Genomic DNA, 27635 nt, shown 5'->3' on the forward strand with positions numbered 1-27635 from the left:
AAATTACAGGGTTTTTTAGATGGGACTATGAAATTGGATAAACAACTGCAAAAAAAATAATAATGGTGTTTTGTTCAACACCGCTGGTACGGAGCAAAATTAGGGCAACCAAATGCTCTGTTTGTGCATAAAATCTAGGACAAGCAAGAACAAAGGAAAGCGTTTATTTAAGATGATATCTAAAGCACCAATGACTTACGTTGAGTAGTATTGTTAAGAACTGCCTGTATTTTGCTGCCGTTTTATTTCTGCTACATCCATTTGCGTCAAAGCTTTTTAGAATGCATTTTAGATACAAAGGTATATAAATCTGAAGAAATTGGAGTGTCCTCCAATTTTAAAAAGTTTCACAGGCCAGTTCAATTGACTGCAAATCCTTTTTATGCTAAGTGTGCACCCTTATTGTGTTCATTATAATTACTGTGTAATTAATATGTGGAGGATGAATTTCCTATGTTTCATGATGGGAACAAACTTCTAGTGAGGTCTTACTATAGATAAAGGACTTTTAGAAAGTCTTAGGCGATTAAAGTAGATTATATTCGAGAGTATTAAGGTAATCCTGGGTAGTTTAAAAAGGTCACACAACTGTCTTTATAATAACTGCACGTTTGTGTCAATGATTACTTTTTCTTTCTTTCTTTTTAATTGTACATTACAGGATTGGTTTTTAAAATAAAACACAGAAGTTAGAAGGTTTTGGTTCAGAAATTATCTACCGTCTAATATTTCAAATCATTGTGTAACAACTGCTCTCAAATGTATACCGTCAGAAACGTTTGCGAAATCTTCAAATTTTCTCTTTTGCACTATATTGCAGTCCAGGCAACTGGTCTAGGCTATGTTGCTTCCACTTTTTAAGTTTTCTGTATTAAAAAGTTTCGTGTTATTTGATGTTATTTCTTCTGTAATTTATATACAAATATTGTTCTGATCTAGGCTTCCTGAGAAAGCATAAATCACAGCCTTAGTCGCAAAAATCCTTTTATTTATACGGCTGTAAATTAACAGTCTGCAAGTCTTCAAAGCCTGTGAAGATTCCGACAGATGTCTGCTCAAGTTGCCACAGTCTTTCAGGGAAATGTTGATAACAACACCCACCTTATCTCTTTTGGAATGCTGCCAGAGACCTAATTGCCAAACGCAGAGCAAGGCCAAACTTAGCAGAGTCAAACGGAACATTTCAACGCTTGAACCAACTAGATTAACTAATTGCTTCCTGCAAAAGCTCACGACAAAAAACCCTTTTATTAATTGACTGGGAATTCTGCTCATTCACATCCAGCAAAGTCTTTCAAGGGAGGATTTACGGTCACAGACCTTATCTGGCTTGGAGAGCTGCCAGGCTGATCTCTGCAGAACTTGGCCAGGAGTCTCGGAGAGTCAAGAACTGATTAAGTGAACTAATTGTCTCCTGCAAACTCCACTCCCCTTTGGCTCCTCTTTTGTTTCCTCTGGGAGGGGCCATTCATCGTCCACCTGTGGCCTTACTCCCAAGTCGACCCTTGTTCTTTAGCTGTTCCCTTCGTCTGGCAACTCTGCGCATGCGCACACTGGGAACAGGCTCCAGCTGCTTCACTGACTCTGAAGGCAGCTGATAACTGTTAGATGGCTCTGGCCCCCTCTCTGCCTCTGACACAGAGCCCCCATCAGAGCCTTCCCCAGACTCCAGGACTGGCCCATGTCCCCCCCCCCTCTTTGTATAAATCGGCTGCCACCTCCGCTGGCAGGCCACAACACTAACAAGCAGTATCAACCATGTTCAAAAAGCTTTCAAACCACTATCACCTTGGCTCCCACAAATCATGATCCAATGCCTGCATTTTATTTAAAGCGTTATCTCTTACATCTGCAATTAGAAATAGGACCAGCAGGGTTTCAATAATTTTATTAGGAATTCAAATATTTTAACAGATAAAAGTATACAAACAGCTTGTGCATACAAGGGGGCAAATTCTACTCCTCTGCCACCGAAGAGGGAATGTTTTAATAAGGATGCTTCAAACAGCAACTGGCTCACATTCATTTTCAAGGAGAATGACGGCCTTGGGAGAGTCTTGGATCTCTGGGAGGGGGGGGGGGGGAGAAAAAAAAATCCAAAAAGTCACTTACTTGCTTGGTTTGCAAAGCCGGTCAAATTATTTTAGAATAGAACAGAATGACAGAGTTGGAAGGGACCTTGGAGGTCTTCTAGTCCAACCCCTGCTTAGGCAGGAAACCCTACACCACTTCAGACAAATATCCAACATCTTTCTAAAAACTTCCAGTGTTGGAGCATTCACAGTTTCTTGGAGGCAAGTTGTTCCACTGATTAATTCTTCTAACTGCCAGGAAATTTCTCCTTAGTTCTAGGTTGCTTCTCTCCATGATTAGTTTCCACCCATTGCTTCTTGTCCTGCCTTCAGGTGCTTTGGAGAATAGTTTGACTCCCTCTTCTTTGTGGCAGCCCCTGAGATGTCAGAAGACTGCTATCATGTCTCCCCTAGTCCTTCTTTTCCTTAAACTAGACATACCTAGTTCCTGCAACCGTTCTTCATATGTTTTAGCCTCCAGTCCCCTAATCATCTTTGCTGTTCTTCTCTGCACTCTTTCTAGAGTCTCCACATCTTTTCTACATCGTGGTGACCAAAACTGAACACAGTATTCCAAGTGTGGCATTACCAAGGCATTATAAAGTGGTATTAACACTTCACGTGATCTTGATTCTATCCCTCTGTTGATGCAACCTAGAACTGTGATTTGATTTAAATCAAGCCAATTTAAATCACGATTTAAATCACTAGTAAAAAGGCTTGGTTTAAATCAACTCAATTTAAATCATCCTTTTTAAAGAGCAACTGTCATCTCCCAGTTCCTGCAATAACCGTGTTACTAACGTAACAGCTGCAATGATTTACTTAACAGCAGCGGCAAGGAAAATTGTAAAATGGGGCAAAGGTCACTTCACAAATGTTCCACTTAGCAATGTAAACATTGGACTCAATTAAGGTCGCAAGTTGAGGACTACCTGTATTCTAAAACATACGATTGGTTCCCCAAGTAAACTCTACGTGCTACTTTGCAAGATATGGTTCCAGTGGTGGGTTTCAAATTTTTTTAGAACCTACTCTGTGGGTGTGGCCTCCTTTGTGGGAGTGGCTTGCCGGCCATGTGACCTGATGGGAGTGGCTTGCTGGCCATGTGTCTTTCTTTCTTTCTTTCTTTCTTTCTTTCTTTCTTTCTTTCTTTCTTTCTTTCTTTCTTTCTTTCTTTCTTTCTTCTTTCTTTCCCCCCCCCTCTCTCTTTCCTTCCTTTTGTCTCTCTGACCCTTTTTCCTTTTTTTCTTTCATCTCTCTCTCACTTTTTCTTTCTTTTTTTATTTCTTTCTTCCTTTCTTTCTCTTTCTCTTTCTGTGTGAGTCTGTCTGTCTGTCTGTCTGTCTCTGTGTGTGTGTGTGTGTGTGTGTGTCAGTGGTGGGTTTCAAAATTTTTGGTGTGGCCTGCTTTCCGGGTGCACTGGTGGAACCTCTTCTAATCTACCGGTTCGGTAGATTTGACGAACCGGTTCTACCGAACTAATGCGAACTGGTAGGAACCCACCTCTGTATGGTTCCGAAGCAGACAGTGATTGCTGACAGCCTGAACATACTCACCCTCTGTGAAATCCCCAAGGCTGACGGTTTTTTCTACAGCTGGGAGCGAAATCCCCATCGCTTTACGGATTCCGTACGTGCTGACAATGTCACCTGGAGCTACCTGTTGTGCCAGCTCCTTCAGGTTATTGGTCACCTTTTCCGCTGAAGAAAGGTAAAGAAATGGATTGATGTAACGTTTTAGAGGGCTATCGAAAAATCTTTTATCTGCAAAAACCACCACCTACGTTTTTCAACCAAGTGGACCGCTCCCATTCAGAATGCATGTGAATGTTGTTATTGATTACCGTATTTTTTTTTTCAGAGTATAAGAGGTACCGGAGTATAAGATGCATCAAGATTTTGAAGAGGTAAATTAAAAAAAAAAAACGTTTTTGCACTCTGCAGACCTCCCAAACTCTCTGCAAGCCTCATTTTTTGTGAAAAAACAGGGCATGCAGAGAGTTTGAAAGGCCTGCGAAGTGCTCCTGGGGGCTGGGGAGGGGGGGAAACAAGCAAAAAATGGTCCATTTTTTTGCCAAAAAAAGGGGGCATGCATAGCCTTTAGGAGGATAGTAGAGTGCTCCTGGGGACTTGGGGGGGGGGTGGCAAAAACGAGCAAAAATGGCCCGTTTTTTGCCAAAGAAAAGGACATGCATAGCATTTAGGAGGATTGTACAGTGCTCCTGGGGGCTGCGGGGGCAAAAACAAGCAAAAAAATGGCCTGTTTTCCGCACGTTTTTGCCCTCCCCAGGAACACTTTGTAGGCCTCCCAAAGCCTCTGCACCTCAATTTTTGCGAAGGGGGCGAGGTTTCAGGAGGCCAAAAATGCTGTATTCAGTGTATAAGACGCACCCAGATTTTCATCCTGTTTTTTTTTGGAGGGGGAGGGAGGGTGCGTCTTATACTCTGAAAAATACAGTATTTAAAAAAATCATAAAGGCGAGATACCAATGAATAAATATTCCTTAAATTCTTACCCAAATGCATTTCCTTGTAAGATGGGCCCAAGAGACAAATCATATTCGGTGGCGGTTTTGTACTCAGCCGTTCATTCTGAGCATCCTGAAGGTCACAGATTAATTTTGTCGTTTCGTCCAGCTTTCTCTGAAATACTTCCGCTTCTGGGAAATCAAAAGACAAAGCGGTGAGGCACCATAAATTGAGTTGGATTTTGCCACAAGGCCTTGCAAAGACACGTTGGCTCACCTTCAGAATTAAATTCCTCAGCAGGGACCCCAAAATTCGTCACCGCTCTGAGTGCTGTGAGCCTCTCTTTATTAAGGCCAGAGTCAACCTTGGCTGGATCTGTTTCTATTATCTAGAAAGGCGAACAAAGATATGGTCTTAAAATCCAGGGTAAAAATAAACACGTACATCATGCTTCGCCCGTTATAATGCGCTATAAGACGAAAAGGTAAAAGTTCCCTTCTTGCTCTTTAGTTGGCTCAATGTCTATGTCCCTGTTTAAAAACCCCACCAGTCCTAGAATGTCCACCACGTTTATAACTATCTCACCTCTACGTCTTTCGTTGTATCCGTCTTTTCACGTAAGCGTTCTGTTTCCTCTGTGGTCTGCAACTAGGAAAGAACCGGATAAAGTAATGAGAAACATAAATAAATAATAATAATTTTAAAAATTAAAACGCCATTTAGTTGAATACTAGCTGATAACCCGGAGTTGTCTGGGTATTTATTTATAGGGGGAAAATGTCGGGACCATTGGACATTTTCCACCTTACCAGAGCCTCCTGGTGGAGTACTGTGAAGCCATTACCGTGGCAACTCCATTGCGCTGTATAGTAGAAGCCATTTTAAGGCAGTACAGTAGAAGACATTTTAAGGCACAACAGGCTGTATCTTAACAGAACACACCCCCCCAAGGTGTTAGGGGTGTCTTACCCCCACAGTATTATATTAATCTATATATATATATAGAGATTAATAGGCTAAGTTCTAACTTTGATAACCGAGAAATGATAAGGAAGGAAAGATTTCACTTTCTCCCTGGAGATGAATCTCCTTAACGCTACAATGTTTACATGCTGTTTATATGCGTATTAACATGTGAATGTTCTCACCGTCTCAAGTTCTCTGAGGGTGCGCGAATGCTCGCCTTGTGTCAAGACATCCAGCAAGCTATCAGTCATCAGTCCAGGATGATCGTGGGATTTTGCCAAAAACTCATCGATGCTAAAAGCAAGGAGAGCAATTGTTTTACAATTAATTACAACTGGCCATTCCCATAACCTAGTTAAATTAACTTCCAGCCTACGAGGTAACAATAATAATAATAATAATAATAATAATAATAATAATAATAATAATAATTGATCACATACTCAGCTGCTGTAAAAAAAAAATCGCGCAGACTGATTATAAATTGCGGCACAATTCAGTAGCACAAATGATCCATTGGAATTTGTGCAAAAATTATAATATTAAAACAGCAACAAACTGGTGGGAACATCGGCCTGAAAAAGTCACCGAAAATCAGATGGTCAAGATCTTGTGGGATTTCCGTATACAAACCAACAAAATACTGGCGCATAATACACCAGACATCACACTGGTTGAGAAAAATAAGGTCACAATCATAGACATCGCAATACCAGGTGATAGCAGGGTCGCCGAGAAGGAACATGAAAAAATCGCAAGATACCAGGACTTAAAAATCGAAATTCAACGACTATGGCACAAACCAGCAGTGGTAATTCCAGTGGTAATTGGCACACTGGGTGCTATTCCAAAAGCACTGGAATTACATTTAAAACAGTTAAAAATTGACAAAATCACCATCAGTCAAATGCAAAAAGTCGCACTGCTTAGATCTGCACACGTTACGAAAATACGTTACGACGTCCTAGGCCCCTGGGTGGGGCCCGACTAGTAACCAATGCCAAATCCGGCGAAACAACTGGCCGCTGTGATACAATTGTATAATAATAAATTATACTTGAATAGCTCTCTTTTCATTGAGTCACCAAGTCATTGTTCTGGTGATTAAAATTAACCAGTTTTGTTTTTTTTAACAGAGATCTTATTGGTGTGTCCTGTTAATGCTAAATAAAAAACATAGTCAAGAAAAATTAAAAACTCCAGGGAAACAATGAACACTGCCTACAAGGTGTTGTTTGTCCTTACGCTAATATGAAATCATGATCCGTGGTGGCGCAGTAGTTAGAATGCAGTATTGCAGGCCAATTCTGCCGACTGCCAGGAATTCGATCTCGACCGCCTCAGGGTTGACTCAGCCTTCCGTCCTTTTGAGGTCGGTAAAATGAGGACCCAGATTGTTGGGGGCAAGATGCTGACTTTGTAAACCGCTTAGAAAAGGCTGTAAAGCACTGTGAAGCGATATGTAAGTTCAAGTGCTATTGCTATTAAATAACAGATGAGTCGCTTGAACCAACTATGATCTTCCAAGAAAGTGCTTGTGAAGAATCAGAATTAAGTAACTGTATAGTAGCATGGTACATTAAAAGGCATCTTCCTGATGCTTTCAAAAAACATTTCATGCATTTTGACCTAGTAAATCTGAGCACAAATTAACACGAAGAGCAGAAAAATATGTGCAAAGTCTTGTATGCACTAAGACAAATTTCTTGTGTGTCCAATCATACTTGGCCAACAAAAGCATTCTATTCTATTCTGTTCTGTATGGACTACCATAATTCCTGATACATTTCATCCACAGGGACTAGCATCACAAAATATCTAGCAAGGAAAAACTTTCCTGCAGCCCCAATAATTAGGTTGCCCCCTTTTACCAATTAAATTAAAATGACAAAACACCTAAATATTTCCCCTTCTTCCCAGTTTCATTTTAATACTTCGTGCTGTAACAGCAAGCTGGATTGTTTTAAAGATTTTTTGTGACACAGCTTTTAAACGCACTATATAGTATTTCAGGGGGAAAAACAACAACTACTAAGGTAGAACATTTTGGTAGAAAATGAGGGATGAAGCAATTCTTGGTGTCAAGTGTCTAGTGCCTCTTCTTTTCTTAGAAAAAGGGAAAATCAGAGCATTTATTGGGAAAGGGTCTAAAAAAAAAAAGCTTTCACTCTAGCAAAGTCGAATAACCAAGGGAAATCCCGCTTGCTGGAAGACTTACTTGAAAATTCCTGGATTGGAATCTTCTCCGTAAGTAGAGTAGATCAAATCAGAATCATCCTTGCTGATGTTGGCAAATGTAGAGTCATACGCCGGAGCATATGAGCTAAAAGGTCCATAGTTCAAGTACATCACTGATGGGAAAGGAAGCAGGAATTAAGTATCTTGAAACGAAGCAGGAATCCCTCACACATTAAGGGGATCTTTTCTGAACTCTTGATAGGGCCCTAAGATAGTTTTTATTCATATCATGCTTCTTCAAAAGCCCCATTAGTCATAGGGAGAGAGAGTCCAATATTGTAAATTGAACTAGGAAGGTTGAGAGTGTATTTTGTTTAAATTCTGGCCGTGATAACGCTGTTTTGGCAAGTTCAACTAGTGCCCTGATGGAACTTTTAGTGTAAGGATACGCTTCAAGGTGCTAGTCGTAACTTATAAAGCCCTTCATGGTATTGGATCTGGGTACTTGAGAGACCGCCTGCTGCCAATTACCTCCCACAGACCCATTAGATTTCACAGGGCTGGCCTCCTCCGGGTGCCATCTACCAGCCAATGCCACCTGGCTATTACCCGGGGGAGGGCCTTCTCTGTGGCAGCTCCGGCCCTCTGGAATGAACTCCCCGCAGGGATTCAGACCCTCACCTCTCTCCAGGCCTTCCGAAAAGCCGTCAAAACCTGGCTTTGCCGGCAGGCCTGGGGGTGATGAGTTCCCTCCCCTCTCGACATGTATGGTTGTGCGACTGTTGTTTACTTTTATTATTTGTATTTTGTTTTTTATGTTCCCCTTTTTCCCCCTTGAATTGTTCGCCACCCTGAGTCCTCCCGGAGAAGGGCGGCATACAAATAATAAAATAAATAAAATAAATAAATAAGTAAAAGAGGCAGCACACTCTGGCTCTTAATTGAGAGATAAGACAGAAAAGAAATATTTGTAGCTCAGAGTTGAAATGAGGGGTCCTTGGTGTTCCCCGAGTTTTGTTGAAGATGTTTCATTACCCAACTTATTAACATGATCAGTACTAGAAAGGAGGGGTGGGGTTTGGCTCTGTTTATACCCCCTAAAAAGTGTTCGGAGACTACAACCGGTCCAGAATGCAGCTGCGCCAGCGATACTGGGTGTACCGAGATACACCCATGTTACACCTATCCTCCGCGAGCTGCACTGGCTCCCTATCAGTCTCTGAACACGCTTCAAGGTGCTGGTTATCACCTTTAAAGCCCTACATGGCTTAGGACTTGGATATCTACGAGACCGTCTCCTGCCACATATCTCCCAGTGTCCGGTAAGATCTCACAGGATGGGCCTCCTCCGGGTGCCGTCGACTAGGCAATGTCGTCTGGCGGCTCCTCGGGGGAGGGCCTTCTCTGTAGCTGCCCCGGCCCTGTGGAACGATCTACCCCCAGAGATCCGGACCCTGCCCACTCTCTCGGCCTTCCGTAAGGCTACTAAGACCTGGCTATTCCGGCAGGCCTGGGGCTGTTGACCTCATGAATGAGTTCCAGCCCCACTAAGACTGAGTGCATGATGTGTTTTTTAACCTGCTTTCTTCTTTATTTTATATTTTTTGTATCCTCTTACAGTTGTTTTTATGTAAGCCGCCCGGAGTCCTTCGGGATTGGGCGGCATATAAATTCATTAAATTTACAATTTACTCCCTTCTAACACTGATGATGTTACCTAGTGGGGTAATGAAATGCCTGTAAGAAAACAACCAAGCTCAGAGAGCACTGAGGATCCTCCTTCTCATCCTCCTTCTCATCCTCCTCAACTCTACAAACCCCACTCTCGTCTAGCACTGGTGAAGTTACCTAGTTGGGTAATGAAATGTCTGCAAGAAAACAACCAAGCTTAGAGAGCACCGAGGAGCCCGCCGATAACACAAATAACCCAGTGAGGAAAAGCTACTTTTTCCAGAAAGGACTGGAGCTGGGTTCATTTAGAGAGGCCGTCTGCTGCCAATCACCTCCACTAGACCGATTAGATCTCACAGATTAGGCCTCCTGCGAATTCCATCTGCCGGCCAGTGTCGACTGGCGACTACCCGGAGGAGAGCCTTCTCTGTGGTTGCTCCGACCCTCTGGAACGAACTTCCCGTGGAGATTCGAACCCTCACCACCCTCCAGGCCTTCCGCAAAGCCCTTAAAACCTGGCTCTTCCGACAGGCCTGGGGCTAAAGAGCTGTTGCCCCCGTCTCGAATGGTATGACTGTTGTGTGTTTTTAAATTATGTATTGTTATGTTTCGTTTTTTTTTTTTTTGTCTGTACCCCCTTTCCCTGATTTGAATTGTGAGCCGCCCTGAGTCCCCTTCAGGGGAAAAGGGCGGCATATAAATATAATAAAATCAAATCAATCAAATCAAATTTAACCAAATTCATTCTTTATGGGGAATTGGGTTGCTTTAACAGAGGCATTACAACTATTACCTGGAGTAACTTTATTCCTTTTGTCTTCCTTAAACCCTTGTAAAGTATTGACACCTGACTGAAGTCTTCCAGCCGTGGCTCCCAGCCTCAGAGAGTTGTAACCCATCTCTAAAATCCAAAAGTAAAACAGGAGAACAAGGATCCGGGAAGTGATTTTGAATTGTTTACATGAAGTAGAAGCAAATCCTTCAGAGTAATTGCTCTGCGCGCACAGCACAGCTTAAGATTTTCCTTGCGCGTTTGCGACAATAAATTATGGGAAAACAATTCCTTAGGAACATTTTTGCCTCTGACTTGAACATTATAGTAAGTGTGTGTCGAAGAAGAAGAAGAAGAAGAAGAAGAAGAAGAAGAAGAAGAAGAAGAAGAGGAGGAGGCGGAGGAGGAGGAGGAGGAGGCGGAGGAGGAGGAGAAGAAGGAGGAGAAGAAGAAGAAGAAGCGGAGGAGGAGGAGGAGAAGAAGAAGGAGAAGGAGGAGGAGAAGAAGAAGAAGGAGAAGAAGAAGGAGAAGAAGACTGTAGATGTAAGAAAATAGAGACAAGCACAGAATCGCTACGAAGCTTAGAACGAAGGAACAGGAGTTTACATTTTGTATAATGAGATATTTTTTTTGTGATCTGTATTAGAGGAAAGAAAAATCCCTGCTAAAAGGGAGTTGTAACACATTCAGATTAAGTAATGGACATGGTTAAGTGTTCCCCGTGTAATTCAATTGAAAAGTTGGCCTTTGGAACGGAAGCACGTCCAAATGCAAGGGGGTTTCCTAAAACCTTCCTCCCACAGTTCATCTCATTCTTTTTCCAATCAAAACAGTTCACTTTTTCTCCAATCAAATGCTACTCATTTGAAAGACAAACCGAATGAGGAATATTTAACATCAAAGGTGGGGTATCTGTTCCTCGGGCTTTCTAAGACAGCAGCTGGATTGGTCCTCAGCCAGCATCCTTTTTAAATGAGTCAGCCCCATCATTTGTAAACACCCTTCCCCCCGCAAGGAGGAATATTAAAATTGCTCTTACCTCCTGCCATATTTTCGGCTGGAGTAAGAAGTCCCAAGGTGGTTGTGCCATCAGGTTTCCTTCTCTCAAACTCACACTGAAAAAGAACAAGCTATTGTAGTGAGTCAAGAGATTAAAAGAAGGATTAAAAGAGTACGAGGAGGAGCCATTATATTTAAGGCTAGCGGCCAACTCTTAACCCAGGTAGCATCAGACAAAGATTTGGATTAATGTCAGGGTTCCAAGTGACACCCCCAACGAAAGAAGACTCCGAAGCTTGAGGTTCCTCAAAGTTCCACTTTATTAGAGATATCATATTGGCACATTTGGGAAAAGCCAAATCTGAAAGGCTCCAGGTTTTCCCCACCCAAATCAAAGTTCAAGTCCCTGCCCAGCACCCACATGTCCATCACGTGATCCATTCAGGCACCATCCAACTCTGGAGATGCCTCCCAGTCACACCCCTCCAGTTGCAAGCCAAGATGTCCTTGATTCTCTGAGAAAGGAATGTTATTTTGACTATCTCTCTCCCATACTGCATATAATCCCCCCTCCTATTTTCCCAAAGTAGAAAATGTGGCAGGCCTGAAGGCCCAAATATAAAATATGGCTTCTAGGAGTACAAGGAGGAGCTTTTTTACCAAGTTTTTTTTAAAAAAAACCCTAAGTACTTTTCGGAGTATAAGACGCACCTTTTTCCTCCTCTAAAAGAGGGTGAAAATGTGGGTGTGTCTTATACACTGAATGTAGCCCCAACCACCGACCCCAACCTTTGGTCTCTGCCTCCCAGCAATTTACCTCTTTGCAGCAAACTGAGTGGGAGGGGGATGGCTTGCAGAGGCTTCAATAAGCTATAGCAATCCCTGCAGCCTGAAACAGCTGATGATTGGGAGAAATTGAAAGTGAAACTTGCTTTGAAACAAGATTTGCCTACGATGCAAGAATGGACATTGAAAGTAACAAACCTAGCTGAGATGGCTAAAATATCTGCATATCTTAAGGACCATTCAGATGAGAAATACAAGCTGGAATGGAGAAGATGGATTGATTACATTCAAAATAAATACGGGACTAAGAAATTTCACTATAGAAATTAGGAATGATATAAATTGTTTAGAGTTAGCCTAGCAAGGAGTTAAAGCTCAAGTGAAAGATGTTATTAACTTTTTTCTTTTTAAGCTTATTTAGGCATGTTTTTGTTAAAGATTTATACCTTGTGTTGGTTCTGGGAAGTCTGGGGGGGGGGAGGTTGGGGTGGAGGGTGGGGGAGGGAAGTAAATATTTGTAAAAGCTTGTTTTTTTAAATTTTCACTTAAAAAAAAGTGAAACTTGCTGTTTGCTCCACTGGCAAATTCCTGGGAGGCAGATTGTTTTTTCTTGTGCTAATCAGGCTGTTTGCTGCAAGGAGGTAAGTCAACAACTATAAACGCCTTTAGAATGTTCAAATTATTAGACTTATGTTTTAAAGACTGCTTTATTATTGTTCTAGACAACTTAACAAAATGAAGAAGCTTTTTAAAATAAATGCTTGATCTGAAGAGGCCCCGTGCTATTGTTTTAAAAAGTGCTATTCTTTTAAATAGCAGAGAATAACTATACAAAAAGCACATTAATTTTAACAGCCTCTGTACAATATAGTCTGAAATATAACACTACAAACATTGTATATTGCCTGTACTGTTTGTTGCAAGGAGAAAAATTGCAGAGGCAGAGATTTTTCCCTTGTTTTCCTCTCCCAAATCTAGGTGCGTCTTATACTTCAGAGCGTGTTATACTCCGAAAAATACAGTAACTGTTTTGCTAACTGTTTCAAATTAATGGAGATTTGGAGGGATGCTAATGTTTAAAGCATTATGTTGAGAATCAGAGTGTGGAAACTGAAGTTTTCTAAACGTTTGGTAAGGTTCGTCAGCTTACCTGAGTGTTAGCAGAACGTTTGGTCAACTTTCCTCCGGAATCTTTAATTATACATTCAATCAGTTCTTGTTCCTTCTCTAAATTACTGTTCCTAATTTTTTCTTCCAGTAGTTCTTTCTCTTTTCTGGGAGAAAAAAAAATGGCATTAAAACCCACATAAAAAACCCCCCAATATACATTATTTTGATCCCTTTTAGAACGTAAAAGATTTTAAAACCGGTGTGGTAAGAAAAATGCGCAGTCTTTTGGATATTAGAAATGGTAAATGCTAATAATTGGTAACAGCAGCTAGTAATTGTCATGTTCTTCATCAGGTTTTTTTGGGGGGGGTTTGCACTAAGTGCTTCCCAGTTGAAAGGATTGGCTTGTGATATCATTGTTGCCTGGAGGAATGTCCTTTCATGTCTCCGGCAGGAGCTGGAGCGAAGGACGGGAGCTCACCCCACCCCGTGGTAGCACCCGGGTTTCGAACGTCAGCTTGTTGCAGTCAAGCCAGTGCCCTAATCACACAAGCCATTGTGCTCCTCTTCATCAGTTAAAAGAGTGAAACCGACATTTAGTCAATAAGGTGGATGCATATCAGGAATTGGCTTCATTACACAAGCTTGTCATTGCCTCTGGATTTGCTAACCTAATTAGAAAAAGAGTTTGAATATCTTGAAACAATACTGCCTTCTTCCTGGGAGCGGTACGATGGCCTAGAGGTGGAGCTCTCGCCTCACAATCAGGAGGCTGTGGGTTCAGTCCTAGGTAGAGGCAGATGAGCACGATGAGAATACACATCTGCACTGCACTCCGCACTGGCGACAGGGAAGGGCATCGGGCCAGTAAACACTCCCCTAGCTCCATTCAGTGGCCCAGACTCCACCCCGCAAGGGATTATGGGGTCGAAGATGATTGCTTTCTTACTGGGGCTGAGAGAAGGTGACTGGCCAAGTTTATCCAGCTGGTTTTGTGTCCAAGACAGGACTAGAACTCACTATCTCCCGCTTTCTAGCCGGCCACCTTAACCACAATACCAAACTGTCTTGCACACTTTCCAGCTCCTGATTCTACTGAAATTGGGGGGAAGGAGGGGGGGGGGGAATCAGCTTCTGGGGAAATATAATCACTTTTTGAAATCTTTGATGGGACTTTTAAAGGCTCTGAGGTCTATGTCTGTGGGGTCTCCATCTTTTCCGACACCATCATCCTCTTCTCCCCCAGACTGTAAGCCGCTTTTGTCCGCCTGCTTCCTGCTTTTCTGAAGATCTGCCATGAAGTCAATGCTTTGCTTCAAACTCTGAATTCGTTCCTAAGGAAACGAAAACACAGAACGTAAATTCGCCGTTTTATTCCTACCAGCTGAAAAAAATCGATGCAACTCAATGAATTAGGTGCCTAATTTTCCAGCCCTTAAAAAGGACGTATTCGACTAGAAGAGTCCATAATGGTTTATTTTTTTCCCCCTTCAAATAGATGATCCTAAGAATTAAATACCGTAAAGCAGTATTTCTCAACTTTGGTAACTTTTAAAGATGTGTTGGACTTCAACTCTCAGAATTCCCCAGGAAGCATGGCTCGCTAGAGAATTCTGGGTGTTGAAGTCCGCATATATCTTTAAAGTTCCCAAGGTTGGGAAACATTTCTGCCAAGCATGTTTTGCAACACAATTCGAATGAGTTTACACCAATGTCCTATTTATGTCAACGAGACTGTTGTGGCCCACCAGCAGACAGCAGAACTGACAGCAGATTCGGACAGTGAGGAGATTGGGGAGGAACATGGGACAGTCATGGAATCTGGTGAAGGCTTTGACGAGTCTGCGTCGGAGGCAGAGATGGGACCAGGGCTGTCCGACAGTTATCAGTTGCCTTCGGAGTCGGATATGTGGGGCAGAAGAACAGCTGGAGCCTGTTCCCAGTGTGCGCATGCAAGGGTTGACTTGGGAGTAAGGACACAGGTAGATGGTGAATGCCCCCCCCCCCCAAAAAAAATAGGGAATAAAAGAGGAGTGAAAGGGGAGGGGTGTTTGCAGGAGAGTTAGTTCATTCCTTCATTCTTGTGGCTTCTGAAAGATGGCCACTCTCCAAGTTTGATAAAGGTCCTTAATTGTGAACTACCTTGAAAGACGATGGGAGAGGAAAAACTTTGCTGGAGAGGAATTCACTATAAATTAAATAGGGAGGAGGACTTGGCTTCTTGCTGCTGGGGAAGCTGAGATCAGAACAGAGACTGACATTTTGAAAGCGTACCTAAGACTATAATGAATTTGGAAGATTCCATCTAAGATCCCAACTAATGTGAAGTCCAACCCTTCACGTTATAAATAATCCGTAGTCCAGATAGCAATAAATATCACTCTTCTAATACTTTGTTCTTCCCTCTGTCAATTACCTGACTGAGTATTTTCATTCCGGAGTGTAGGAGTTTTTTCGCAGCCTTGTAATAAATAGTCTCTGGTTTATTATAGACCATCGCATTTGTACACATCAGTCTGAAATTGTCCTGCATAAATAGAAAAATTAAGGCACGTGAGTGCAGAATTCTGGGGTTGTTGCCCACAAGATGCACTTCAAGCTATGGAATCAGAATTGCTTACAGAAGGAAGCCACTGTTTAGACATATTTGAGGTTGAGGTTGAGGTTTATTCGATTTACATGCCACCCTTCTCCCAAGGACTCAGGACGGCGTACAACATTAAAAGAAACATACTACAAAAGTTAAAAAGAAATTAAATAAGATATCCTCAAACCCAATTAAAATTAACAATGACACATTTTTTTATTGAGAGACCGCCTGCTGCCAATTACCTCCCACAGACCCATTAGATCTCACAGGGTTGGCCTCCTCCGGGTGCCATCTACCAGCCAATGCCACCTGGCTATTACCCGGGGGAGGGCCTTCTCTGTGGCAGCTCCGGCCCTCTGGAATGAACTCCCCGCAGGGATTCGGACCCTCACCTCTCTCCAGGCCTTCCGAAAAGCCGTCAAAACCTGGCTTTGCTGGCAGGCCTGGGGGTGATGAGTTCCCTCCCCTCTCGACATGTATGGTTGTGCGACTGTTGTCTACTTTTATTATTTGTATTTTGTCTTTTATGTTCCCCCTTTTTCCCCCTTGAATTGTTCGCCGCCCTGAGTCCTCCCGGAGAAGGGCGGCATACAAATAATAAAATACGAATACGAATTTTAAAAGAATTCAAATTAAAATTAACAATAATCAATACTTTTATTTATTTTGTTCATGCCAGGCTGGCTTGCTGGAAAAGCCAACTTTAAGGGGGGGGGAAGGACCGGAGGCCGGGGATTATACCAAGCTCCGGGGGCAGTTCATTCCAGAGGGAAGGCGCTCCCACAGACCATGACAAGGGTTGGATAGAAATATCCCCTAAATCTAGATCATTCATCCACTGCCCAGAGACAAAAATCACTATTTACAAAGAGTCCTTGACTTAACTGTTTTTCACACTTATACAATACAATACAACACAATAGCAGAGTTGGAAGGGACCTTGCGGGTTACTAGCGAAACAACTGCAACGATTCACTTAACAACTGTGGGCAGGAAGGTCACAAAACGGGGCGACATTCACTTAACAACAGTCTCACTTAGACAAACTTAGAACGACCGTCTCACTCAAGACTCAACACAGTTAATTGTGGCTTCCATTGTGGTGGTTGTGTGCCGAGTGATGGCAAAAACATGACGGGACAGTGACTAAATCCACCGCCTATAGGTGTGACCCCTTTGGAAACTTTCTTCATTCTCACGGTCTGACTCGGACACGATCTTCTTTTAACAAGTCAACGGGTAAAGAGCTGAATGAAAACCAGCAGTGGGTGGACGATCTTGGCTTTCAGGCTGCCGTCCCTCGCGCGCTCCTTTCGAAATCGACTCCTTGTTACCGCAGGCAAGGTTAACGTGTAAAAAAAGGAGAGAGGAGGATTTATCCAGAAGACGTTCTAAGGATGCTTCCTCCATGCTGCCTTCGAGCTGGAAGGGCAGGCCGAACCTGCAAGCGGGATTTCAGACCCTTCTCTTTCCACATCAGCTCGCGCAATGTTGGGCGAGCAGCTGATGAGCTTCCCGGATGACAGATGCCGTGTGAGGCCAGAAGTGCTGGTGACAGAGCTCTGATTTTTACACTTTGCACCAATAAAGGCGGCGTTCGTCCCAGACAGTTCTCCCCAGAGATCAGAGAGTTGTTTTGTCAGGTTGGGATGCATTAATGCACCACCACCACAGCCTTGCATTTCTCTTTAATGTGTACAAAGAGAAGGGTTGTGGGGAGACAAGAATTTTAACCAGCAGTGCTCAGAAAGAGGAAAAAGGCAAGGGTAACATATAATACGGGTTTGCTGTTTGTTCCAATAAAGCTAGTATTTATTTTAAAAGCGATAATGGCAATGCAAAGGAGTGGGCGGGGGAAGACATTTACTTCTGATTATGTGCAAATATTTCTCAATCTTTCTTCTCCTTTTAAGAAAAAGACAAAACTCAAAATTTTTTTCCTCTTCCTATTATTCTGGTTGAATAAGTTCCGTTTGAATTTCAACTGCTTAATCCTTTAATATATTGCGGAAGAGTGACTGGGAACAGTCAATGAACTTTGCGATTATTATATAATTATTATTGATCTATTACTCTGTCAAGCATACTTAAGGAGAACCTGTCTCCTTAACCTTGGCCACCTTGTTTTTACACTGTCTCAAGCTCTAATACAGGTTACGTCCTTGGCTTACGACCACAATTGAACACAAAATTTCTGTTGCTTAAGTGAGACAATTGCGAAGTGAATATCTCCAATATCTCAGGGGTTGCCACAAAGAAGAGGGAGTCAAACTATTCTCCAAGGCACCTGAGGGCAGGACAAGAAGCAATGGGTGGAAACTAATCAAGGAGAAGCAATTTAGAACTGAGGAGAAATTTCCTGACAGTTAGAACAATTAATCAGCGGAACAGAATTTGCCTCCAGAAGTTGTGAATGCTCCAACATTGGAAGTCTTTAAAAAGATGTTGGATAGCCATTTGTCTGAAACAGTATAGGGTTTCCTGCCTAGGCAGGGGGTTGGACTAGAAGACCTCCAAGGTCCCTTCCAACTCTGCTATTGTATTAAGTGTTGATATTTAATCCCCTCCCTGCAGTTAGGATATATAAATTATAAGCACCTTTAGCTCTTCGATGGATTGGTAACCATTATGCTTTATCTTCTCTTTCATAGTACTAAAATCCATTGGGCGTTTAATGATCATGGAGTAACCAGGGGCGATGAAGTCCGTCACAGGGAATGAAAAGAAAGCGTTCGGATCCTTTCTGTTAAGGAATGAAAAGAAGAGCGTTTCATGTTCCGTTTCTATAGCAAAGAACCGAGTTTACTATTAAAAAGAAGACATGACTCCAACTTAAAAAGAAAGTAGAAAACTAAGATTAAACTAGAAACAGATCTGGCCTTATGCCAACTCCTTTTTATTTTTTAAAAAGTTTTTTTTTAAACGTAGAAATCTCTCTCTCCCCATCCTTCCATACCCACTTTTTATACTGAGATTATATGACTAAAATGTGGTTGAGATTTCTAAACTGAACTATAGCGTTGCACGACAAAACCGCGCTCCACTAAAGCGCGCCCGATTAAACCGCGTCGCTGACATCATTAGCAGCGCGACAACAGCGACCGCGGAGAAAAAAGGGCGCTTTAAAAAGCACTTTGAAAGCAAGCCGATTCAAGTTAAGGTAAGGATTAGGTTTAGGTTAAGGGTTAGGGTTAGGTTAAGGGTTAGGTTAAGGGTTAGGGGGGTTAGGTTTAGGGGTTAATTTTAGCTTTAGTGTTCACAGCGTGCTTTTTTCGTCGCGCTGTGATGACGTCAGGTACGCGGTTTCGTCGAGCGCGCTTTAGTCGAACACGGTTTTGTGGTGGAACCGAACTATAGAGGATTTTGATATCTCTTCATCAAATATAATGATGTATTTTGATATCAAGAGCTTCGGGTTCAAGGCCATGACAGACGTGCAAAATATTTTCCTTTCTTTTAAATGCGATCTGTTCTGCAAAATGGAGAGTACTCTAAAGGCCATCTATAATAATAATAATATATAATTATCTCATAATATTATAATAGCTGGACTTAAATAGCTAAATCTATAATAATAAGATTATAATCGCTGGATTATTTTGGAGGACGCAATTTATAAATGCAGCACAATTATGAGTCAAAGCACTGCAATAATCCTTTTGGGGTTTTTTTAAAGAGAGAAAGCAAATATTAAATTCAGGTGTTATAAGAATTATGCCTCAAGAATGAGACTTTGAACAGGGACGTGGTGGCTCAGTGGCTAAAACACTGAGCTTGTTGATCAGAAAGGTCGGCAGTTTGGCGGTTCGAATCCCTAGCACCGCAAAACAGAACGAGCTCCCGTTACTTCTCCCAGCTTCTGCCAACCTAGCAGTTCGAAAGCACGTAAAAAATGCAAGTAGAAAAATAGGAACCATCTTTGGTGGGAAAGTTAAAGCATTCCGTGTGTCCTCAGCATTGAGTCATAGTAATAGCAATAGCAGTTAGACATATACCGCTTCATAAGGCTTTCAGCCCTCTGTAAGCGGTTTACAGAGTCAGCATATTGCCCCCAACAACAATCCGGGTCCTCATTTTACCCACCTCGGAAGGATGGAAGGCTGAGTCAACCCTGAGCCGGTGAGATTTGAACAGCCGAACTGCAGAACTGCAGTCAGCTGAAGTAGCCTGCAGTGCTGCATTTAACCACTGCGCCACATGACCACAGAGATGTCTTTGGACAGCGCTGGCTCTTTGGCTTTGAAAGGGGATAAGCACTGCCCCCCAGAGTCAGGAACGACTAGCACATATGTGCGAGGGGAACCTTTACCTTTACTTTATGCGACTTTGATTTAGCTTTGATCACTGATATTATCAAGGCATTAATGTCCTTACTAATTCTTATAAGCAACACCATTTCTACACAAAACGTAGCAATAGCTCACCTCTGCAGTTGTCTTACAAGCTGGTTCAATGCTTCTTGAAGAGGTGTCTGCTCCACTTCTAGGATTAAAAAAAAAGAGAAAGGGAAGGGAAACAGAAAGGAACTCTCTATATTTTGACGGAAACAAAGTATTAAATCATGACAAACAAAGGAGTAAAAAGTGACACAAAAAGGGACACACGGGATAGATTTAAAAATCTGTTTATCCTTCATCATTTGAACAAAGTTTCCTCATCGGTGAAGGTATTCTGAGTTTCATCTTTCCACAATGCTATGCAAACTAGCAAAAAGTCTGGGTCTTCCTCCAGGAGAATAACATCCATTTAATTTTTGAGGAATTTGCCAAAGGGTTTTAGGCAGGAAAAAAAAAATGACACAGAAACATCTTTGGAGAAAACGACAAAGTGTAGTTGGTGCAATGCTTATTTAGGATTTAGCATGTTGGCAATTTTTGCATCAGTAGTTATGGTTTAGTAGCATCATTTTATGAATGGGTTTTTTTTTTTTTTTACTACAAAAACGGGTGGTTGGGGGAAACTTGCATAGCGGTTTGAAAGAAAAATAGCATTTCCTTTACCTTCTTGTTTTGCTAAACTGCTTGCTAGAGACTTTACAAGCGGCACTTCCAATCTTAAAGGAGACTGGCATTTGAGTTCCCTTTCCCCTTCGCTTTCACCGGCATCTCGATCTCGCTTCTTTTTATCTTCCTGAGGAAGCAACAGAAAATGCTTCTGAAACATCAACGCAACCGGTTGCAAAAGGGCAGCTTCTTTGTGAGCAAGGCTTAAATCAAAATTATTCTGCAGAACCTGATACAGATTTCAATTATATCGTCTAAATGCTCAAGAATCAATGCTTAACCCTCGGCTACATCACTAGCATAAATCAATGTAGTTGCATTAATTGGCATAAATCGATGTAGTTTGCATTAATTGGCATAAATCAACACCGTTGATTTAATTAGGATATTCATTAACGTTAAAAGCATCTCCGTTCACAGGAATGCAGGAGGCTGAGTCGTATCAGGTTAGATAATCTGCTCCTGGAAATTCTTTCTACTAAGTACATTTATGCTGCTTCCTATATAAAAAGTCTTCCAGTATCTGGAAAATGGAGAGTTTGCAGATGCTGAATCTCAAACCAACATGAGTAACAAGGCTAGGCGTGATGGGAGAGCCGCACCGAATCTATTTCCCCCCCAGTTTAAATTTAACCAATATTTGAAAAGGAGACTTTTTACATTTTCAAACTTGTTCTGGATTATTTTCATGCCCCATTTAATAATCTCAACAATCCAGCATAAATGAACATTTTAAAAAACATTTTAATAGCACTTAGTATTTAGGATTTATATACCGCTTTACAGCCCTCTCTAAGCGATTTATAGAGTCAGTGTATTTCCCCAACAATCTTGGGTCCTCATTTTACCCACCTCGGAAGGATGGAAGGCTGAGTCAACCTTGAGCTGGCCAGGATTGAACTCCTGGCTGTTGGCAGAACCTGCCATACTGCATTCTAACCATTGTATCATCAAGGAAGGAAGGGAGGGAAGATGGATGGATGGAATAGCAATAGCACTTATTATCTACTGCTTCACAGTGCTTTACAGCCCTCTCTAAGCGGTTTACAGAGTCAGCCTATTGCCCCCAACAATCTGGGTCCTCCTTTTACCCACCTCTCAAGGATGGAAGGTTGAATCAATCTTGAGCCAATGAGAACTGAACTGCTGACAGTCGGCAGAGTGAGCTTGCAATACTTCATTCTAACCACTGCGCCACCCCAGCTCTTAAAGTCAACCCAGTAACTATTCTAATAATTACCTTTACTTTTCTCTTCCTTTTTTCCTTTTCCTCACCCGGGACTTGTTTTTCCATTTTTTTCCTTTTCTTTCTTTTCTTGTCTTTGTGTTTCTCATATTCACTTTTATCTTCATATAGGGAGGAATCGTGCACCGAGCTCTGAGTAGAAAGTTCTGCGACCTCGTTTCCTCCCACTTTTAAGACAAGTTTTAGTGGTTTTTCTACATATTCTTGAAGAAAAACGGAAAAGGAGAACTCCCGGTTAAACTTTCTAAATATTGGCAATGTAACGCCTAACCAATTCAATTGTGAATTTTTTGGGGAAAAAAAGAAGATTAATATTACAGGCAGTTCTTGACTTATGACCAGTTAGTTAGTGACAGCTTGAAGTTACAACGGCACTGAAAAAAGCGACTTATGACCATTTTTCATACTTACGACTATTGCAGCACAGGATCAAAATTCAGATGCTTGGCAACTGACTCATATTTGTAAAGTGTCCCAGGGTCAGCCTATCCCTTTTTACGACCTTCGTACAAAGTCAATGGGGAAGCCAGATTCACTTAACAACTAGGTTACTAACTTAATGACTGCAGTGATTCAGTTAACAACTGTGGCAAGGACGGTTGTAAAACACGGCAAAATTCACTTAATAAATGTCTTGCTTAGACACAAAAATGTTGGGCTCAATTTTTGTAGTAAATCAAAAACTAACCATAGTTCTGATACTTAAAGATAGAATTATCAACAGATTAAGACCTCATAAAGTGATTGCGGACGTGTTTAAAATGTTTCAAATGACTACAGGAAATTAGCAGTAATTTGGCCAATCACACCAGAATATAAATTTATCCACTGAGCTTGATACAGATTTTAATTCTATCATCTGAACGCTCAAGAATCAATGCTTAACCCTTAGCAACATGCTAGCCAAAGTTATAATTATTAAATACACAGAGGCAAATTTCCACATTGTTCTGAACCACAATACATTTGCTTAGTGCGATGTTCCCTTCTGAGTTCAGAGAGGTGCTACAAATATTTATGTGCCTCCTTTCCAAATCGCTTCAAAGCCATAAATAAACTGCTTTCATAAAGAAAGAGGCTAGACAGGTTTGGGATCCATTCCAAAATTAGATTTCACTTCAAAGTGAAATAAAATGGAAGTTTCCAAGGTAACCCTGCCAACGAAGAGAAAAATTGTGTGAAAAAGATTTGTATAATACTACAGATGGGACACATACTTAAGTTAACAAGGATATGGATAGATACGTATGGAGATACAAAGACCTGAAACAATATGCACATATATTTTGTTAGGAATGCCACTCTTCCGACTGGGGCTGCTGGGAACTGTAGTCAAGCCACAATTGCAGACTTCCAGTTTCTTCTGACAGGGGTTTCTGGGAGCTGCAGTTCCTCTCTGGTGGTGGATTCTTGGGAATTGCAGTTCCTTGTCAAAGGGGATACTGGGAGCTGCAGTCCCGTTCTCCCCCCCCCCCCAGTAGGGGATTCTAGGAGCTGCAGTTCCTTCTCACAGGGGATTTTGGGAGCTGTAGTTCACCCCAGTAGGGGATTCTGGGAGTTGTAGTTCCCCACCGGTAGGGGATTCTGGGAGTTGCTGATTTCCCTCTGGCGGGGGATTCTGTGAACTGCAGTTTCTTCTCAAAGGGGATTTTGGGAGCTGTAGTTCACCCCAGTAGTGGATTTTGGGAGTTGTAGTTCCCCACCGGTAGGGGATTCTGGGAGTTGCTGATTTCCCTCTGGGAGGGGATTCTAGGAGCTGCAGTTCCTTCTCACAGGGGATTTTGGGAGCTGTAGTTCCCCCCAGTAGGGGATTTTGGGAGTTGTAGTTCCCCACTGGTAGGGGATTCTGGGAGTTGCTGATTTCCCTCTGGGAGGGGATTCTAGGAGCTGCAGTTCCTTCTCACAGGGGATTTTGGGAGCTGTAGTTCCCCCCAGTAGGGGATTTTGGGAGTTGTAGTCCCCCCCTGGTAGGGGATTCTGGGAGTTGCTGATTTCCCTCTGGCAGGGGATTCTGGGAACTGCAGTTCCTTCTCACAGGGGATTTTGGGAGCTGTAGTTCACCCAGTAGGGGATTCTAGGAGTTGCTGATTTCCCTCTGGCAGGGGATTCTGGGGGTTGTAGTCCCCCCCCCAGTAGGGGATTCTGGGCGTTGCTGATCCCCACTCCCTCCCTCCCTCCCATCAGGGGATCATGGGAGTTGCTGATTTCCTCTGGCAGGGGATTCTGGGAACTGCAGTCTCTTCCGACAGAGGATTTGGGGGTCTGCAGATCCCCCCACTCCCTCCCAGCAGGGGATTATGGGAGCCCTGGTTTCCTCCCGAAGGCTGAGAGATCGAGACCCTGCTCCTCCCTCCCCTCCCCTCCCCCAGGAAGGCAGCGGGCATTCGGAGGCGCCCCCGGCCCACCTCTCTCTCTTCTGCCCACCTCCACCCGGGACGCCGGTACCTTCATACGGGTATTTCTCCCCCTTGTGCCTCTTGTGCTTCTTGCCCATGGCCCGCATCGGGCGGCGGTGACGTCACACTCGCGCCGCACGGCTCTCGCGAGAGCAGCGACGGGGCGGGGCCAGGAAGGAAGGACGACGGGGGGGGGGGCGACGACGCTCGCGAGGGGGAGCTGTCGCGTTCCGCGCGCTCTCGCTCTCCCTCCCTCGCTCGCCTCGTCCGACGCCGAAGCCCCCCCCCCCCCACCCGCAATAGGCGGGCGTCCGACCGGTCTGAGGAAGCCGCGGGCCTCGAGGTGGCAGCAGAGAGACGCCGGGCGAGCCCCCTTTTGGCGCCCCCTGGCGTCTGCGGGAGATTTTGCCGCCGCGAGGCAATATAGGAAAGGCAAAAAAAATATTAGTGTGGAAATTCGTGTCACTCTACCCTTTTTAGCTCTGCGGACCCATAGGGGAGGGAGGAGGAGGCGAGCGGCCAAAGCCTGCGAAAGAGGCAGCGCCCTCTCGTGTTGGCCGCTGTCATTGCGGCACAGTCGTTGCTTCTGCTGCCCTCGTGTGGTGCTCTCGGTTTCTGCAGCAGAAGCACGCGGCTTTGGTAGCTTCCTTGCAGATGTTTCATTACCCGAGCTTGGGAACATCATCAGGGCTTGAACCCTTCTCCCTGGTCGGACTGATGATGATGGTAATGAAACGACTGCAAGAAAACATCCAAGTCAGAGAGCACTAAGGACCCCAGAGTTGTTGTTGTTGTTATTGTTGTTGTTATTATTCTTCGTTGTTATTATTCTTCCTCGTCCTTCTCGTCATCCTCCTCCTCCTCTTCTCCTCCTCCTCCTTCTCCTTCAGTGGGCAGCTGTATCTCCTCCTCCTCCTCTAGCTTTCCTCCTCCTTCCTTCTCCCTCTCTTCTCCTTCTCCGTCTCGCTCCTCCTCCTCCTTACCTCTAGTAGGTACCTTTAGGAGGAGGAGAGGAGGAGGAGGAGAAGAAGAACCTCAAGATGTTTCTAAAGGTTCTTCTTCTCCTTCTTCTCCTTCTTCTTCCTCTTCCTTCTCATCCTCCTCGTCCTCATCCTCCTCTTCTTCTCCTTCTTGAGTGGGCAGCTGTATCTCCTTCTCCTCCTCTAGCTTCCTTCCTTCTCCCTCTGTTCTTCTTCTTCTCGAACTCTCCTCCTCCTCCTTACCTCTAGTAAGGTACCTTTAGAAACATCTTGAGGTTCTTCTTCTCCTTCTCCTCCTCCTCCTCCTCCTCCTTCCTCCTCCTCCTCCTCCTCTTCTTCTTCTTTTTTTTTTCCTTCGGTAATGAAGCATCTGCAGGAAAACCACCAAGCTCGGACAGCACCAAGAACCCCTCATTTCAATCCCAAGCCGCAAATATTCTTTCTTCAGCCTCGATTTCTTTGGATTTCTATTTCCCATCCCAGGGTTTGAGGGATGCAACCACAATTGAGCCCAAAATGTTGCTAAGTGACCATTCTGTTAAGTGAGTTTTGCACCATTTTATGACCACATTTGTTCAGCGAACCCCTGCAGTTCTTAAATTATTAACGTGGTTGTTAAGGGAATCTGGCTTCTCCATTGACTTTGATGGTAGCAGAAGGGGGAAATCACATGATTGTGCGACACTGTGGGGGGTCACAAATGTGAGTCAAGTGTCAAGCATCTGAATGTAAATCACGTGACTATGGGGTCAGAAATGTGAAAAATTGTCATTTTTTACAGTGCCTTTGTAACTTCGAGCAGTCACTAAATGAATTGTTGTAAGTCGAGGATTAGCAGTTTAACGCTGTCCAAATATTTGCTTCAAAGACACCTGCTTGTCTCCCTGCATTATCTTAAGTTTGGTTCAACCTGCTGGAAATGTTTCTCGATTCCTGCCTCCTTTGCCAAATTTTGTTCTCATTGATCTTCTCAAGGAATGGAATGGAATGGGAATAGGAATAGAATATAGAATAGAAAATAGAATAGAATAGAATTCTTTATTGGCAATGTTAGGAATATAATCTAATGGTTGGGTTGGCAATATATAAATCATGTAACAATGCTGTACCTGTTTCTTTAAATCATACTGTAAAATGCGATTGGTTGCTGTTTCCTCAATCAGCCATAAGAGGGAGCCAGAATGACTGTTAGCTTTCTGTTTTGTTAGATGCTGAGCTGATCTGATCTGAGTGTTTTGGAAGCTGGCTGTTAGAAAGTGCCGTGAGCTATTGTAAGTTTTGCAACTGCTAGCAAACTTGGGGTACCGGACTGTTTGTATGTTTATGGACTATGTTATTTGGATTATCCCTTAACTGAAAGACATTGATGACTGACTGTCTTATCCGTGTATGACTTAGACTGTTTGATGGACTCTGATACCTCTATTTCCACGAAAGTAGAAGCCTATTTAAACTGCAGTGTCTCTGTATGCTGGTTTGTGTGTTCTCCAACACAACTCTCACAACGCTTCTCTGAACGTACTCGCTCTCCCAAAGGGGAGCTTACCTAACAGGCCAAATGTGATTGGACACACAAGGAATTTCTCTTTGGCGCAGATGCTCTCAGTGTACATAAAGGAAAATAAAATAGAATACATTCATCAAGAAACATAAGAGACAAATTTTACTCTTACTATTTCCTCTACACAACTTCCAATCCAATAGGCATAGTCAGCAGCATGACCTGCTGTTATTAATTGCAAAGTCATGTCCAACCCATTGCAAACCCCATGGACAATGTTCCTCCAGGCCTTCCTGTCCTCTACCATCCTCTAGAGTCCATTTAAGTTCATGCCGACTGCTTCGGTGACTCCATCCAGCCACCTCCTTCTCTGCCGTCCCCTTCTTCTTTTGCCCTCCATCATTCGCAGCATGAGGCTCTTCTCCAGGGAGTCCTTCCTTCTCATTAGGTGGTCAAAGTATTGGAGTTTCCTCTTCAGGACCTGGCCTTCTGAAGAGCAGTCAGGGTTGATCTCCTCTCGGACTGACCGGTTGGATTGCCTTGCAGTCCAAGGGACTCACAGGAGTCTTCTCCAGCACCAGAGTTCAAAGGCCTCCATTCTATGGCGCTCAGCCTTTCTTATGGTCCAACTTTCACAACCATCCATTGCAACTGGGAAAACCACAGCCTTGACTAGACACACTTTTGTTGTCAGGGTGATGTCTCTGCCTTTTAGGATGCTGTCTAGATTTGACAACTCCCCAAATTCCCAGCTAGCCAGTGGATTGGGGAATTCTGGGAATTTGCACACGAGGGTAGACAATCTTATGTCTTCTGGATGTTTTTTTTTTTTTTTTTTAAGAAACCTGGTTAGTTAAAAGTATGTTTTTAATTGCGCACAGCCCAGGTTCACTC

At 43.1% G+C, this 27635-nt stretch overlaps 1 protein-coding gene across 4 annotated transcripts; it reads right to left on the reverse strand.

Annotated features, from left to right (window-relative positions):
* Nucleotides 1-1803: 1803 nt before the first annotated feature.
* Nucleotides 1804-24417, reverse strand: BRD7 (bromodomain containing 7). 4 transcript variants are annotated; one of them, XM_032230865.1, is made up of 17 exons: nucleotides 24289-24417; nucleotides 21859-22067; nucleotides 20616-20745; nucleotides 20040-20097; nucleotides 18214-18358; nucleotides 15442-15552; nucleotides 14178-14359; nucleotides 13066-13189; nucleotides 11170-11245; nucleotides 10152-10259; nucleotides 7728-7860; nucleotides 5692-5803; nucleotides 5129-5185; nucleotides 4820-4931; nucleotides 4591-4734; nucleotides 3632-3775; nucleotides 1804-2065 (listed from the first exon to the last, which is right to left on the reverse strand). In XM_032230865.1, exons 1-17 carry the CDS (start codon nucleotides 24365-24367, stop codon nucleotides 2001-2003), a joined length of 1989 nt encoding a protein of 662 aa, XP_032086756.1. In that variant the 5' UTR covers nucleotides 24368-24417; the 3' UTR covers nucleotides 1804-2000. The 4 variants fall into 4 exon arrangements, with proteins under 4 accessions (XP_032086756.1, XP_032086754.1, XP_032086757.1 ...); XM_032230863.1 differs by having other exon boundaries at nucleotides 5129-5191; XM_032230866.1 differs by having other exon boundaries at nucleotides 5129-5191; nucleotides 24310-24415.
* Between the last annotated feature and the right edge of the window lie 3218 nt (nucleotides 24418-27635).

Source organism: Thamnophis elegans, chromosome 14 (genome assembly GCF_009769535.1).
Source record: "Thamnophis elegans isolate rThaEle1 chromosome 14, rThaEle1.pri, whole genome shotgun sequence".
NCBI lineage: Eukaryota > Metazoa > Chordata > Lepidosauria > Squamata > Colubridae > Thamnophis > Thamnophis elegans.